This window comes from Bombina bombina, chromosome 4, assembly GCF_027579735.1.
Source record: "Bombina bombina isolate aBomBom1 chromosome 4, aBomBom1.pri, whole genome shotgun sequence".
Lineage (NCBI taxonomy): Eukaryota > Metazoa > Chordata > Amphibia > Anura > Bombinatoridae > Bombina > Bombina bombina.
Window position 1 is genome coordinate 364,589,643 of NC_069502.1, and position 16,833 is coordinate 364,606,475.

General features: G+C 37.8%; 1 protein-coding gene across 1 annotated transcript in view; it reads left to right on the top strand.

Annotated features, from left to right (window-relative positions):
* The window catches only part of MYNN (myoneurin), a 56,553-nt gene that overhangs the window by 4,449 nt on the left and 35,271 nt on the right, over positions 1 to 16,833 (top strand). Inside the window, exons 2-3 of the mRNA XM_053709028.1 lie at positions 2,047 to 2,337; positions 9,165 to 9,937. Coding sequence (XP_053565003.1) covers positions 2,072 to 2,337; positions 9,165 to 9,937 — 1,039 coding nt within the window. The 5' untranslated portion in view covers positions 2,047 to 2,071. The remainder of the gene's footprint in view (positions 1 to 2,046; positions 2,338 to 9,164; positions 9,938 to 16,833) is intronic.

Genomic DNA, 16,833 nt, shown 5'->3' on the forward strand with positions numbered 1-16,833 from the left:
TCTAACTGTAAAAAACTTAAAATGCACTGAGATAAGAGGCGATTTTCAAATGTTTAGAAATCAGTTTGAGCCTATATAGGTTTACCAAGAGAACAAAGCAAATTTGATGATAAAATAAATTTGTTTAAAATTGCATGCCCTATCTGAATCATGACATTTTTTATTAGATTGTCCCTTTAACTCTGATACGGATCAAACAGTTATTCCCTCATACGTATGAAAATTGTTGTAAAGAATGAGGAAGGGATGGGTAGCATGGTACACATTTGGTGGGAGTGAACACTTTATAAGACTGTTATGGTCGATAGTAGAGTCCTTAGGAAGACATCTTTTTGGGGGGCCATGTTAAATTACTCTTCACTCATGCTTTGTTAAACCATAAACCTAAAAAGTCATGTAAAATTAGGGTTACTCTATCTCAGATAGCCATCAATAGTGCTAAGTTTTTGTTAACTAGAAGGTGGAAGTCATCACAAATGCCTACAAAACATATGTGGATCGATGGAACGGACGAGCTACTGGGCCTAGAGGAATATGGATATTATAGAATTCAGAAAAGTGACTTTTTTTTCTTAAATGGACATTAAACACTTAGAGATGGTAATATAAAATGATAAATTGTATATAATAAAACAGCTCTGCAATATACTTTCATTATTTAGCTGCACTTAGTCTTATGGCGTGGTCGGGCCGGGCTGTGACTATACAGCTGGCCCGATACGCTGACTAAATATAACAGACCCGCTCAGCAGAGAGCGGGTCTGTGATACAGCGTTTGTTTTTTTAAATTAATAGGGTACAATTATGTTTTTTAATGTTTGGCTACTATAATGTTATATAATTCTGCACTATGTGCAGAATTATATAACATTATTTTTAAGGTTTACTGTCCCTTTAAAAAATACATCTACATGTTAGTCATGGACTAATCTTTTCTTTGAATGCATCATTCTATCTAGCATGTATTAAGTGTTTAATGTCCCTTTAATGCCATTTTTTATTGGGAACCATATAAATTATAACACCCTGAATTTGGAGTCACCATGGATTATTTGAGGCCTTCCGTCCCTGTCTCCCCTCTCTCCTTCCTCCCCCGCCATCGCTGTATTAGATAAAAGGTGCTAGGACTTAAAAATGTAACTCCAGGTAGGGGTTGGAATACTCAGTTACCATAGATGGTTCTGGTCAGGATCAACAGACTAGTAACAATGTTTCAGAAATGTATGGCAATTCGGCTACTTATGCGGTACCATGACAAATGTAATATGTTATGTTCATTCTCTTTTTCTAGATAAGATATTATTGCTTCATCTTTTATTTGTCTTCACGTATGATGATTGTAACATCAGTAAAAATGTAATAAAAAAAAATCTCCAATGTAAATCTATTAAGCAATAAAGCATAAGTCCATGGGTATCAAAAACATTAAATAATAATAATTCAGTGTAAGTAAGAAACATATTTTATCAGGCATAGTATATATATATATATATATATATATATATATATATATATATATATATATATATATATTGTATTTAGGGATGCTTTTTCATGGTCATATTTCAGTGTTTCTTAAACTGCTGATTGTCAGTTTAAAGGGAGATATAAATGCAACAGTAACATGTATTAGAACATTTTGCATTGCACAGGTGTTTGCCACAAAGGGGTTAAGGATCCACAGTAGAATATCATTCCAGAGTATCTCATGGCTGGTAAACTAATCAAGAGAAAACTACGTAATGGCTCTAATCGCTGTCTATGTTTAGTTTTAGCGCCAGCTCACCTGGTGAATAAATTTAACAGTATGTTTAACCCTATATCAGAGGCTAAAAACATAGTTACAGTCATTTGTGCAGTGAAAAAAAATGTTCTTCCACAATCACAATTGCTTAACATTTTCAGTAAAATGAAGACCTGGAACAAATCTTACAGAGTGTAACTTTTAAATTACATTGTGGACATTGAGTACACCTTGGTTTGTGTTATAGCTTGACTACTTTGTAGTATTATTTTTACAATTGCCTTCTATTCTTTTTTTATTAGGTTTAAAATCACACATCCTACCATCATGTCCTATTCTAATCACTGTAAGCAACTTTTAGACAAACTAAACAAGCAAAGAGAAGCTGGCTTCCTGTGTGACTGCACCATATTTATTGGCGAGTTTCAATTCAAGGCTCACAGAAACGTGCTTGCTTCTTTCAGTGAATACTTTGGAGCCTTCTTCAAGGATGCATTGGACAGTATTGTACTTCTGGATCAGAAGCAAGTGACACCTGCTGGATTCCAAACACTTCTAAATTTTATTTACAGTGGAGATTTACATTTTGATAGGTGAAGTACATTGTTTGAATTTGTAAATGTGTTCTTTTTAAATTGGAATAGTAATTAGGTATCAACAATAAATTAAGTTTAGAAAATTATCCAATTTGAAATGCATATACATAAGGATTGTGTCATATTACCCACAGTCTCTTTAAAGGATGTAACAGAACAAAATTAAACATACTGATAAAGGGGTAGCCAGCCTTGCTCTTTGGTGTTCGGGGTAATAGAGACAGATGGTAAGTTTTTTTTTTACCAATGGTGGACTGATCATAAGCAGGATGACATTAAAAGTGATGCTTAATCCTATTGTTTAAAAAACCCTAGGATTTACCATCGCTATAAATAAAAGCTACCTTAATGAGTTTTAAAAAAAGTGTGTTAATAGAACCTTTCTTCTGCCTCGGCTTTACTGCTAAATTAAGAATTTTATTCAGTGGGGTGATGTTTCAACCTCTTAGGCAATATCCGTGTTCTAATGGATTAGAGCATGTCATTTTTTATTATTATGGCCCTTTAAATGCCCTCTGAAAACTAATTTATAGAAACAAATAACTTGGCTCCAAAAATATATATATCGTATCCTTCACCACTAAGACCAACTGTTCTACCTACAAACAACTCTCCCTGACTCATTTGCCATTCTGCTTATAACTATTCCATCATTGGTCATGAAACTCCCTTACCAAATAAAATCGTAACCTATATCTGAATTATGATAGTTTCATTTTGATTTCCATGCCATTTCAAGCAATGTCCCATTAATTTAATGCAATAGCTGACAACTTCATATGTCAGAGCTGCAAGGTATGATATGTTCAGATACAACCCAAACAGGACCTGCAGCTATCTATACTATTGAAAATCAAGGTACATGTTACCTCTGCCTAATTGTGACAGTGGGAGCATGAATTAATTTTCGTTAGCAAGGCTCCAGAAGGATAAAAAAAAAAAACACCAGAGAGTTGGGCAGAGGCTAGGAAGGGTAAATGCAGGTTTACGCAGGACTATCTTTAACCAAACTTAATTACATCACACTATGGTAATATCTAGAGATGAGCATACATCAAAATTTTGCTGATTCATGGATTTGTTTACTATCAGCTAGATTACAAGTTTGTGCGTTCTTCTTTTAACGCTGAAAATATGGTATTTTAAGCGTTAAAACAGCACCGCAGCCATTACAAGTCTTATCGGTTTAGGTGTACCGCAAGCCTTTTAGCCTGTAACGCAACGTCAGTACCGCACTCATAAAAATGACGTTTTTTCATGGGTTTCCCATAGCGCTGGTATTACGAGTTTCGTGGTGAGGCTGAAAAGCGAGCGTTACAGCCTAAAACCACAAGATCCATAATGGCATCTAAAGTCAGTAGTTATGAGTTTTACGCTACAAAGCTGTAACATAAAACTCATAACTAATGTGTTAAAAAGTACACTAACACATAAACTACCTATTAACCCCTAAACCGAGGCCCTCCCGCATTGCAAATACTATATTAAATTTATTAACCCCTAATCTGCCGCTTCCGATATCGCCGCCACTAATAAACTTTAGTAACCCCTATTCCGCCGCTCCCCGACATCGTCACCACTATACTAAAGTTATTAACTCCTAAACTGCCGCACTCCCGCATCGCAAATACTATTTAAATATTATTAACCCCTAATCTGTCGTCTGCCCACATCGCCCCCACTATACTAAAGTTATTAAGCCCTACACCGCCGCCACTATAATAAACCTATTAACCCCTAAACCGAAAACCCCCCACATCGCAATAAACTAATTTAAACTAGTAACCTCTAAACCTAACCCTAACGTAACCATAACACCCCCTAACTTTAACATAATTAAAATAGAGCTAAATTAAACTTACAATTATTAACTAAATAAGCCTATTAACCCCTAAACCGCCAGCCCCCCACATCGCACCAACATAAATTAAACTATTAACCCCTAACCCTAACGTAACCCTAACTTTAACATAATTAAAATATAGCTAAATTAAACTTACAATTATTAACTAAATCATAACTAGTTAAAACTAAATACATACCTGTGAAATAAAACCTAAGCTAGCTACAATATAACTAATAGTTATATTGTAGCTAGCTTAGGTTTTATTTTTATTTCACAGGTAAGTTTGTATTTATTTTAACTAGGTAGACTAGTTTGTCAAATAAAACCTAAGCTACCTTAAATTAAAACCTAAAATAAAAAAACTTACCATTACAAAAAATAAAAAAACCTACCATTACAAAAAAGAAAAGAAATTATAAATAAATAAAAAAAATGTTTTAAAAGGGCCTTTTGCAGGGCATTGCCCTAAGTTAAACAGCTCTTTTGCTACAAAAAACAAACAAACACCCCCTAACAGTATACAAACCCCCACCACCAAACTACCAAGGGCCCTTAAAAGGGCATTTTGTAGGGCATTGCCCTAAAGATAATAGCTCTTTTCCTACTAAAGAAAAACAAACACCCCCTAAAAAAATACATTACACAAAATAACAAATAAATTATCAAAAAAAAAAAATATTTCTATTCTAATACCTATAAAAAAACACCCCAAAATAAAAAACCTAATCTAGAATAAACTACCAATGGCCCTTAAAAGGGCCTTTTGTAGGGCATTGCCCTAAGTTAAACAGCTCTTTTACCTGAAAAAAAAATACAAAATCCCACTAACATTACAAACCCCCACCCCCCCCAAACTACCAAGGGCCCTTAAAAGGGCCTTTTGTAGAGCATTGCCCTAAAGATAATAGCTCTTTTCCTACAAAAGAAAAACAAACACCCCCCAAAAAAAAACATTACACAAAATAACAAACAAATTATCAAAAAAAAAAAATTTCTATTCTAATACCCATGAAAAAAAAACACCCCAAAATAAAAAACCTAATCTAGAATAAACTACCAATGGCCCTTAAAATGGGCCTTTTGTAGGGCATTGCCCTAAGTTAAACAGCTCTTTTACCTGAAAAAAATACAAAATCCCACTAACATTACAAACCTTCACTCCCCCAAACCCACAAAATAAAAAAACTATCTAAAAAACCTAAGCTACCCATTGCCCTGAAAAGGGCATATGGATGGGCATTTAGCTCTTTTACTGCCCAAACAATAATCTAAAAATAAAACCCACCAAAAAAACTCTTAAAAAAACCTAACACTAACCCCAAGACGATCAACTTACAGTTTTTGAAGTCCCGCTTTAACGATCTTCATCCCGGCGGAGAAATCTTCATCCAGACGGCCTCTTCAATCTTCATCCAGGCGGAGAAGTCCTCATCCATGCAGCGAGAAGTCTTCATCCAGGCGGCATCTTCTATCTTGATCCCAGCGGCGCAGAGCGGGTCCATCCTGAAGACATCCGGCGTGGAGCATCCTCTTCATACGGTCGCCTCCGTATACTAAATCTTGAATGCAAGGTACGCGATCCAAGATGGGGTCCCTTGCATTCCTATTGTTTTTTTTTATTTGAACAGCCAATTGGATTTAAGCAGCTCTCATTCTATTGGCTGATTCGTCATCCAATAGAATTTCAGCTGCTTAAATCCTATTGGCTGATTTGATCAGCCAATAGGATTTTAGCAGCTTTAATTCCTATTGGCTGATTCAAATTTTTCAGCCAATAGGAATGCAAGGGACACCATCTTGGATCGCGTACCTTGCATTGAAGATTTAGTATACGGCGGTGACCGTATGAAGAGAATGCTCCATGCCAGATGTCTTCAGGATGGACCCGCTCCGCGCCGCGGGGATCAAGATAGAAGATGCCGCCTGGATGAAGATTGAAGAGGCAGCCTGGATGAAGACTTCTCGCCCCTTGGATGAGGACTTCAACGCCCGGATGAAGATTGAAGAAGCCGCCGGGATGAAGATCGTTCAAGCGGGACTTCAAAAACTGTAAGTGGATCTTCTTGGGGTTAGTGTTAGGTTTTTTAAAGTTTTTTTGGATGGGTTTTATTTTTAGATTAGGGTTTGGGCAGTAAAAGAGCTAAATGCCCTTTTAAGGGCAATGCCCATCCAAATGCCCTTTTCAGGGCAATGGGTAGCTTAGGTTTTTTAGATAGTTATTGTGTTGTGGGTTTGGGGGGGGTTTGTAATGTTAGTGGGACTTTGTATTTTTTTTTCAGGTAAAAGAGCTGTTTAACTTAGAGCAATGCCCTACAAAAGGCCCTTTTAAGGGCCATTGGTAGTTTATTCTAGAGTAGGTATTTTATTTTGGGGTGTTTTTTATGGGCATTAGAATAGGAATCATTTTTATTTTGTTTTGATAATTTGTTTATTTTGTGTAATGTGTTTTTTTTTCTTTTGTAGGAAAATAGCTATTATCTTTAGGGCAATGCCCTAGAAAAGGCCCTTTTAGTGCCCTTGGTAGTTTGGGGGGTGGGGTTTGTATACTGTTAGGGGTTGTTGTATTTTTGTAGCAAAATAGCTGTTTAACTTAGGGCAATGCCCTACAAAAGGGCCCTTGGTAGTTTATTTTATATTAGGCTTTTTTTATTTTGGGGTGGTTTTTTTTTTTTTTTTTTTTTTTAAAGGGTATTAGAATAGGAATAATTTTTTTTTTTTTTGGATAACTGTTAGTTTTTTTTTTGTAAGGATAGGTTTTTTATTTTTTTGTAATGGTAGTTTTTTTTTGTAATTTTAGTTTTTAGTGTAAGGTAGCTTAGGTTCTATTTGACAGGTAATATTTGTATTTATTTTAACTAGGTAGTTATTAAATAGTTAATAACTATCTACTAACAAGTCTACCTAGTTAAAATAAATACAAACTTCCCTGTGAAATAAAAATAAAACCTAAGCTAGCTACAATATAACTATTAGTTATGGTAGTTAGGTTTTATTTCACAGGTAAGTATGTATTTAGTTTTAACTAGGTATTATTTAGTTAATAATTGTAAGTTTAATTTATCTATATTTTAATTATGTTAAAGTTAGTGGAGGGGTTAGGTTTAGGGTTAGGGTTACTTTAGGGTTAGGTTTAGGGGTTAATATAGTTTAATTTAGGTTGTTGCGATGTGGGGGGCTGGTGGTTTAGCGGTTAATAGGTTTATTTAGTTAATAATTGTAAATTTAATTTAGCTCTATTTTAATTATGTTAAAGTTAGGGGGTGTTAGGGTTACGTTAGGGTTAGGGGTTAATAGTTTAATTTAGGTTGTTGCAATGTGGGGGGCTGGTGGTTTAGGGGTTAATAGGTTTATTTAGTGGTAGTGATGTGGGAGGCTAGAGGTTTGGGGGTTAATAGATTTATTATAGTGTGGGCAATGTTGGGGTGCGGTGGAATAGGGGTTAATAACTTTAGTATAGTGGCCGCGATATCGGGAGCGGCAGATTAGGGGTTGATACCTTTATTTAGGTGGCGGCGATATTGGGAATGGCAGATTAGGGGTTAATAACATTATATAGATGTCGGGGGCAGCAGATTAGGGGTGTTTAGACGTGGGGTTTATGTTAGGTTTAAACAGTATTTTTATTTTCCACATAGACATCAATGGGGCTGTGTTACAGAGCTTTTCTTTCCGCGATCGCAGGTGTTAGACTTTTTTCTGACCCGCTCTCCCCATTGATGTCTATGGGCAAAGCGTGCACGAGCACGTCAAATCAGCGATTGTTTTTGGTGCGGTATGTAGTTTAAAAACCCCATATCGCCCGCACAAGCCTGTTTTTTTTAAAACTTGAAATGGCAGCGCTATAGGGGATTAAATAACGCCACTTTTGTTGCGTTCGTTAATTTCCATATAGTGCTCAAAACTCGTAATCTAGCTGTATACGAACAGCCAAATACATTATAGGATGAAATGGACAAAAAAAACTATAATTGCTTGACAAAATTAATTTGTTCATGCAGTTTGGCGCCAAAAAAGGTGCATGAACAGGGGGGAGGAGTTATATTGTTTGGTTCATAAGCTCCTTTGTTTGTAATTATGTTTGGCGGGCCTCACTATTCTATTCTCCATCGTCCCTGTCCAATTCAGCCATAGTATTACTAATGACTGATGCAAGGAACAGCCGGTCAGGCACTAAATGCTGGATTTTAGTCTTATAGGAGTTGTGTGTTTTTTTAAGATTGAAAAATAGGTTCTTTTAATTGTTTGAATCCTGTAATGTAAGATTTTTGTTAATATAGTCTATATTAGTTGTTCCCATTGGAAATAACTGTAACAAATCCAAATCCAATATTCGCTTGAACCGAATGCCTGCATGGACGAAATTCAGCCAAACCGAATGTTCGAAAAAGTCAGAAACAAATCTTTCTGAAAAAACAAAATTTTTGCCTGTGCACATATCTAGTAATCTTTTAAATACGGTAATGTGTATTGTAAAAACAGGGACCTATTATACAAATACTTGTATGTCCTTTTAAAGAAACACACTACAAACATGTACACCATTACCCCCATTCACATGGCACTTTCACTTTCACAGACTCTGCACCTTCACACAAACATATATTTACATGCACACTCATTCAAACCTGAAGATCCTGGTACTCCTGTTCTCCATGTCCGGAAGCAACATAAATCGATCATCACAGTAGAAACTAAAAGCTGATGCTTGGTGTTAGCTATATCATACTCAGTTGACCCTCCAGCAATTTACCACTGCCTGCCTTTATTGACCTAATCCAGTGATGGAGAACCTTGGTACTCCAGATGTTTCAAAACTTAATTTCCCATGATATTCAACTGGACTTCAGAGTGCCCAAGCATCATGGGAAATGTAGTTCTGAAACATCTGGAGTGCCAAGGTTCGCCATCACTATCTTTTACCATATATGTAACCCAGGTTTAAAACATTTTATTCAAACCGCCATTGTATTTCTTTCAGTTGCAATATTGAAGAGATTCATTTGGCTGCAGAACATCTCAGGCTAGAGGATGCTCTATCAAAATGCAAAGACAAAATGGAATCTCTGGTATCAAATTCTTGTGTTACCAAGTTGCCTCATGTGAAGAATACCCTTGATTCTCCTGAAGTGTCTTCCCAATTTCACACTACTGGTGCAACCAATGTCAAGAAAACAAAAGCTACTTGTGCCCAGCTTGAAACAAAAACAATAGTTACAGTAAAAAAGCCCCCTCGAAATAAAAAATGGAAAAAAACAATGCGATCCCATCAAAAAGTTCTGACTGCTACACAAAACCAGCCTGTTAATCAAATAAATACATTTGATCTCACCTTAGATGCAAATAAGCTGTCAGCAGAGAAACTAACCCAGGATAGCAGTATCTGCCTGTTGCAGTGTCCATCTACCATAGAGTGTGAAACCTTGTTTACCCAAGATATAACTATACAGACTCTGCATGTGAATCAGAAAACTGCAAAATTACAGCAGGATTATGCACTCAAAGAACACTGCATGTCTAATATTGCAAGTGCTACTAATGTACGTAAGATGGAGAGCTCAAATGAGGAACTGGCTGAAAATTACTTAAAGAATAAACCAGTGTGCAATACATGTGGCAAGGTGTTCTCAGAAGCCAGCAGTCTTAGGCGCCATATGCGGATCCACAAGGGTGTTAAACCTTACGTGTGCCATCTATGTGCAAAGGCTTTTACTCAGTGTAACCAGCTGAAAACTCATGTAAGAACTCACACAGGTAAGTCACATTGTATATCAGTGCATTACAGAAGAGCTCATACATTCTCAGGTGTAGAATATATCATTGTATTGGTTGTATGCAAGATTGTTCAGTTAAATAATCTACTGGAATTTTATTAGGTGATCTACAGTATTTTAAGTATCAAGAACCTTTTTACAAAAATACTCAGTCTCAGTTTCAACCATAGAGATCAATAGCAATGTTTTAAAGGAATGGTGTACTGTAAAATAGTTTTTTCCCTTAATGTGTTTCCAATGCCTTGTTATTACAGCTGCAGAGTATAACATGTTTAAGAAATTGCTTCTTTTGGCTAATGTTTGTACAGGGAGTGCAGAATTATTAGGCAAGTTGTATTTTTGAGGATTAATTTTATTATTGAACAACAACCATGTTCTCAATGAACCCAAAAAACTCATTAATATCAAAGCTGAATAGTTTTGGAAGTAGTTTTTAGTTTGTTTTTAGTTATAGCTATTTTAGGGGGATATCTGTGTGTACAGGTGACTATTACTGTGCATAATTATTAGGCAACTTAACAAAAATCAAATATATACCCATTTCAATTATTTATTTTTACCAGTGAAACCAATATAACATCTCAACATTCACAAATATACATTTCTGACATTCAAAAACAAAACAAAAACAAATCAGTGACCAATATAGCCACCTTTCTTTGCAAGGACACTCAAAAGCCTGCCATCCATGGATTCTGTCAGTGTTTTGATCTGTTCACCATCAACATTGCGTGCAGCAGCAACCACAGCCTCCCAGACACTGTTCAGAGAGGTGTACTGTTTTCCCTCCTTGTAAATCTCACATTTGATGATGGACCACAGGTTCTCAATGGGGTTCAGATCAGGTGAACAAGGAGGCCATGTCATTAGATTTTCTTCTTTTATACCCTTTCTTGCCAGCCACGCTGTGGAGTACTTGGACGAATGTGATGGAGCATTGTCCTGCATGAAAATCATGTTTTTCTTGAAGGATGCATACTTCTTCCTGTACCACTGCTTGAAGAAGGTGTCTTCCAGAAACTGGCAGTAGGACTGGGAGTTGAGCTTGACTCCATCCTCAACCCGAAAAGGCCCCACAAGCTCATCTTTGATGATACCAGCCCAAACCAGTACTCCACCTCCACCTTGCTGGCGTCTGAGTCGGACTGGAGCTCTCTGCCCTTTACCAATCCAGCCACGGGCCCATCCATCTGGCCCATCAAGACTCACTCTCATTTCATCAGTCCATAAAACCTTAGAAAAATCAGTCTTGAGATATTTCTTGGCCCAGTCTTGACGTTTCAGCTTGTGTGTCTTGTTCATTGGTGGTCGTCTTTCAGCCTTTCTTACCTTGGCCATGTCTCTGAGTATTGCACACCTTGTGCTTTTGGGCACTCCAGTGATGTTGCAGCTCTGAAATATAGCCAAACTGGTGGCAAGTGGCATCTTGGCAGCTGCACGCTTGACTTTTCTCAGTTCATGGGCAGTTATTTTGCGCCTTGGTTTTTCCACACGCTTCTTGCGACCCTGTTGACTATTTTGAATGAAACGCTTGATTGTTCGATGATCACGCTTCAGAAGCTTTGCAATTTTAAGAGTGCTGCATCCCTCTGCAAGATATCTCACTATTTTTGACTTTTCTGAGCCTGTCAAGTCCTTCTTTTGACCCATTTTGCCAAAGGAAAGGAAGTTGCCTAATAATTATGCACTCCTGATATAGGGTGTTGATGTCATTAGACCACACCCCTTCTCATTACAGAGATGCACATCACCTAATATGCTTAATTGGTAGTAGGCTTTCGAGCCTATACAGCTTGGAGTAAGACAACATGCATAAAGAGGATGATGTGGTCAAAATACTCATTTGCCTAATAATTCTGCACTCCCTGTATATTAAATAGCTGGTTTTGTTCTTTGAAACCACAACCCATTAAAATGGGTTGTTCTTGCAGGGAAATCACTTTACATACACACACAGATGCTTGAGTTGTGTACTAAAAAATATATACAGTTTTGATAGGTAAGAATAAAATGGAATGCTAGCAAAAATGCTTAACACGCTCTGGTCTTTTGGGCAAGTTTAAAGGGACAGTATACACCAATTTTCATATAACTGCATGTAATAGACACTACTATAAAGAATAATATACACAGATACTGATATAAAAATCCAGTATAAAATCATTAAAAAACTTACTTAGAAGCTCCCAGTTTAGCTCTGTTGAAAAGGTAGCAGAAACACCCACTGCAAGTAGTTGGGTACCAAAAAGAGAAGACACTCCCCCCCCCCCTTCCTCTGCATATGAAAAGACTCACACAAACAGGAGCAAGCCGGAGTAGGTATACATCAGTATACTTCTAAAACTTTAGGCTTGTTTAGGAGTATGAAAATCAGCACAATGTTATTTAAAAATAAGCAAAACTATGTATAACGTCCGTTTAATGGGTTAACAAGACACCAATTTTACAGTAAGTCTCCCTTTAAGTTCTGGTTTTCTTTCATGATTCAGATACAGCATGTGATTCTAAACAACTTTCTAATTTACTTCTATTATTAATGTTCTTCTTTCTCTGGATATCTTTTGTTGAAAAGCAGGGACATATGCTTAGGAGACGACCCGTTTCTGGAGCACTTTATGGCAGCAGTTTTGCAAGAATGCTATCCATTTACAAAAGCACTAGATAGCAGCACTATTTCCTGTCATGTAGTGTTCCATGGGAACAAAGCTAATTTGTTAATAGATGTCGACTTTACTACATTTACGGGCCATTTACGGGCACACGATAAATTAGTGCTCCACTTGTAATCTAGCCCTTAGTGTTTAATGTCCCTTTTAGACTAAAGTACACACCAGTCAGAGAACATTCCAATTTCTGTTAGGGGTGCTGGTCCTAGTTGGTGTGTATGTGTGCGTGTGTATAAATATTTTATATATCATTTTTTAGGGGTGACCACCCGCTCACGCGGCAATTGGGGGGAGGAAACGCAGACCACACATTAGGAGGGCGGGGAGGCAGGTACAGACCACCCCGCCGCAGCTGGCGGAGGATGTAGTGATCAACTTTAGCCAACATATATTGACCACGGTCGAAAGACAGACTGTCATTTGTACCTAGCCAGTCTATTTCTGAGTTAGACCTTAAGATTGACCTATATAAATTAAACAGAACCATGAAAATTAAAGAACACTTTCAACATCTACCAGAGAGTGAGGAAATTCACAGTTCCACACAGAGATGTAAAAAACCAAGTACATTCGAGCCCCAAAATAGCAGTGCCAGTACAAAAACATATATGAGACTCATTACACAGGACATGGAATTTGAAAGGACAAATAGGGCTTGGAAACACAATCTGTCCGACAATGAGAGAAAAGCTATCCAATCGTTGCAGGATGACCACTCTCTAGTTATCCGCCCTGCGGATAAGGGCGGGGCCATCGTTTTGATGGACTATACTGACTATAGGGCGGACATCTTGCAACAATTGGCGGACCCCGACACATATGAGTTACTGCCACATGATCCCACTTCTAAGTTAAAAAAAGAACTGGATAATACTTTAAAACTTGGATTTGAGCAGGGATACATATCAGATCAGATATATGATTTTTGTACCACACAACACCCCAAGATCCCCATTTTATACACAGTACCTAAAATTCATAAAACTCTTGAACACCCGCCGGGGAGACCCATCGTTTCGGCCATACAATCATTGACACAACCTGTAGCACAGTTTATAGATATCTTGTTGCAACCAACAGTGAGAAGTATCAAATCATATATTTTGGACACCACAGATTTGATTCGCAAAATGAGGGGGGTGGTAGTGGAGACTGGTGACATCCTGGTTATGCTGGATGTCAACAGTCTCTACACCATCATCCCTCATTCAGCGGGTTTAACTGCTGTCAGAAATCACCTGATGGAAGGTGCATTATATGATGGACCCCCAGTGGAGTACTTACTGACTCTTTTGGAGTTCTGTCTAAACCAGAATTATTTCCGGTTTGAGAGTAAATTCTACTTACAGACAGCAGGCAGGGCGATGGGGTCTAATATGGCCCCATCGTATGCCAACATTTACATGTCCCAATTTGAGAATGAACACTTGTGGAACACTGACACATCTTCTATTACTTTTTTCGTCAGGAACATTGATGATATCTTTTTGGTTTGGTGGGGGGGACAACGTGCATTATTGGATTGGTTTGACAAATTCAACGATACAGAGACACTGGTGAGGTTTAAGATAGCATATAGTGACAAACAGATACAGGGACATGCTCTGGGTACCACACTTTACAGTAAACCTACCGACCGTAACTCTTTACTCAGTGCAGCTAGTTGCCACCCCCCCACATTACTTAAGGGTATCATCAAGTCACAGTTTGTTAGGGTAATTAGAAACAACTCTAATAAAGCCACAGGGGTCTCTCAGTTGCAATTGATGAGGGACAAATTTCTCCAAAGAGGCTACAAGGCACGGATGGTGGATGACATATTACAGGAGGTTATAGAGTCCATACAGGATAGCCTTTTCAGTAATGGCACTGCAACTCGTGAACCAAAGAGATTAATCATGGCCACTACACTTGCACCCAATACTACCAAAGCAGGAAAGGCCTTGAGAAAACATTGGCCCATGGTACAGTCGGATCCAAGATTGGCCTTTACTAAAGATCTTACTCCGATGATAGCATATAGGAGGGGTACTAATCTACGGGACATCCTGGTCAAGACTGACCCAAAGAGTTGTTATCTAAACAGGACACATGTAAATGTCAAAGGATCCTACCGGTGTTTGGGATGCACTACGTGCAATGGTCTTATCTCTACAAAGACATTTCATCACCCACACAGCAATAAAGTTTACTTTATTAAGCATTCCATCACGTGCACTACCACTCACGTGGTGTATCTGCTGTTTTGCCCATGTGCCTGGTTCTATGTGGGCAAAACGATTGGCACATTCCGGGAGAGGATGGCCAACCACAGACGGGCCATTCGACTTGCTCTCATGTCAGGGGAATCCGAACAGCCAATGGCAAGGCACTGTGCACAGTCACCAAGTATCTTCTATTAGATATATCTTAATTGATCATATCCCCCACCCGGACAGGGGTGGTGATCGGGACAAGACCCTACTTCGACGGGAAGCCGAATTGATGTACCGCCTGGGTACGGTACATCCGGGTGGCCTAAATTCACCACCGGATTTTAGGATGCTTATTTAGATTGGAGACACATACCAGGGGTACATGTGCAATGGGGGTGGGCTTTGTCCTGGGGAGAGCTGCAGGCCAGGCCCCATTGGGGGTAGACCTACTGACTTTCTACCGGGTTTATAGTCCAATTGGGTCACAATTGTGTTCCTTTTACACTATTAAGTTAAGACACCCCACCTCATAAGGTTACCCATTTATTTTTCTCCTAGATCTAATATAAGGGCTCATCTGGTTCTACACATCTATATTATCTGGATGATCTCCTCTGTATACATATAGGTGATCCATGGGAAACATGTGAAATAAATACATTTCCTTCAAGGACACTATATGACAATAGTAATGACAGTGTATCATTACAAACAGTGGACTAGAATATGAGTATAGGTGAGGTATATCAAGGGGTTGCTACTACTCCAAATCATGTGTGAGATACAATATGCTACATAATTACACTGCCAATATGGCAGTAATAAAAGTCTGGGAGGTGACACTATGACACAATATAGCTATAAAAGGGCTAATAGCCTAGTTTCTTCTCTATATATCAGAGTGATGGTTCATCACTGCATGATTGAATTAACCTATTGTAGTCTGTGTGCCATGAATTGGCAGTATAATGGTTTTGTGAATGTTAATTTTTTTAATTTTTATATCTATTTTGATGAATAGTTCTCAATTAGATATGAGTAACTGTTTCATTGCATTTTCTTATTGAGAACGATCAACTTTCATCAATCCCATAATCTTTTTATTTTTTCCTCTAATTTCAAGGTTGTTTTAACTATATGCAATTTAATGCTTTAGTCCGCTTATCACTTTAATACTGGGTACTGTGCTGATTAACACACTGTTTAAGTTTCTTTGACAAAGCACAGACACCGTAGCTGGAGTATACACAGAGATGTGTATATGTGGGTTGCCATGACAACCGGCATGATTTCCGCTTATTTATCCATCAACAAGTGAGTGAGTGTGTCTAATGAAGTAAAGATCTAATAACGTTAAACACATGTAAATGTTTATTTTATGCTCCAGGTTGATAGGGGCGTTGTTTACGATCTCACTGACCTTTTATGAGCCTCCGGGGACAATAAGATTTGGTTTCCTAGGATGGATGTACACCTAATGTAAATTCATTTTGTATATGCTTTGCACTAATTTAGTTTTAAATTAACATTTTGGCATTCACATACCGGAAGTTCAAGACTATGCAGCACTTCCGGTTTTCACATAATCTGGAACGCATGTCTTGCGTTCCAGCATGATGCTGTGGCGGTTTTGTTCACTGAATATACACAGGTATTGTTTGTTGTTTCATTTTTTTCTCAATTTGTGTGCATGTATATAATGGTCACATTGTTCACTTGTGTGTTATGCTGATGAAGGGGAAGATATCCCTGAAAACGTTTCATCAATAAACAAGATTTTGTTTCACTTTGCAAAAAGACCTGAGAGTGCACCTTATTTTGGAGGATTATATATATAGGTTGCTAAAACTGGCAATCATTTATGGCAAATTTTACACTCAAGAAGATGAGAACTGTCAAAGTTACAAATTGTGAGCAACTAGCAAAACAGGACAAAAAACTTATGCAGGGTACTTTAACCAATTAGTGACCCTCTACCTCCTCCCCTGTTGCAAAGCAAGAGGGGGATTTTGCTC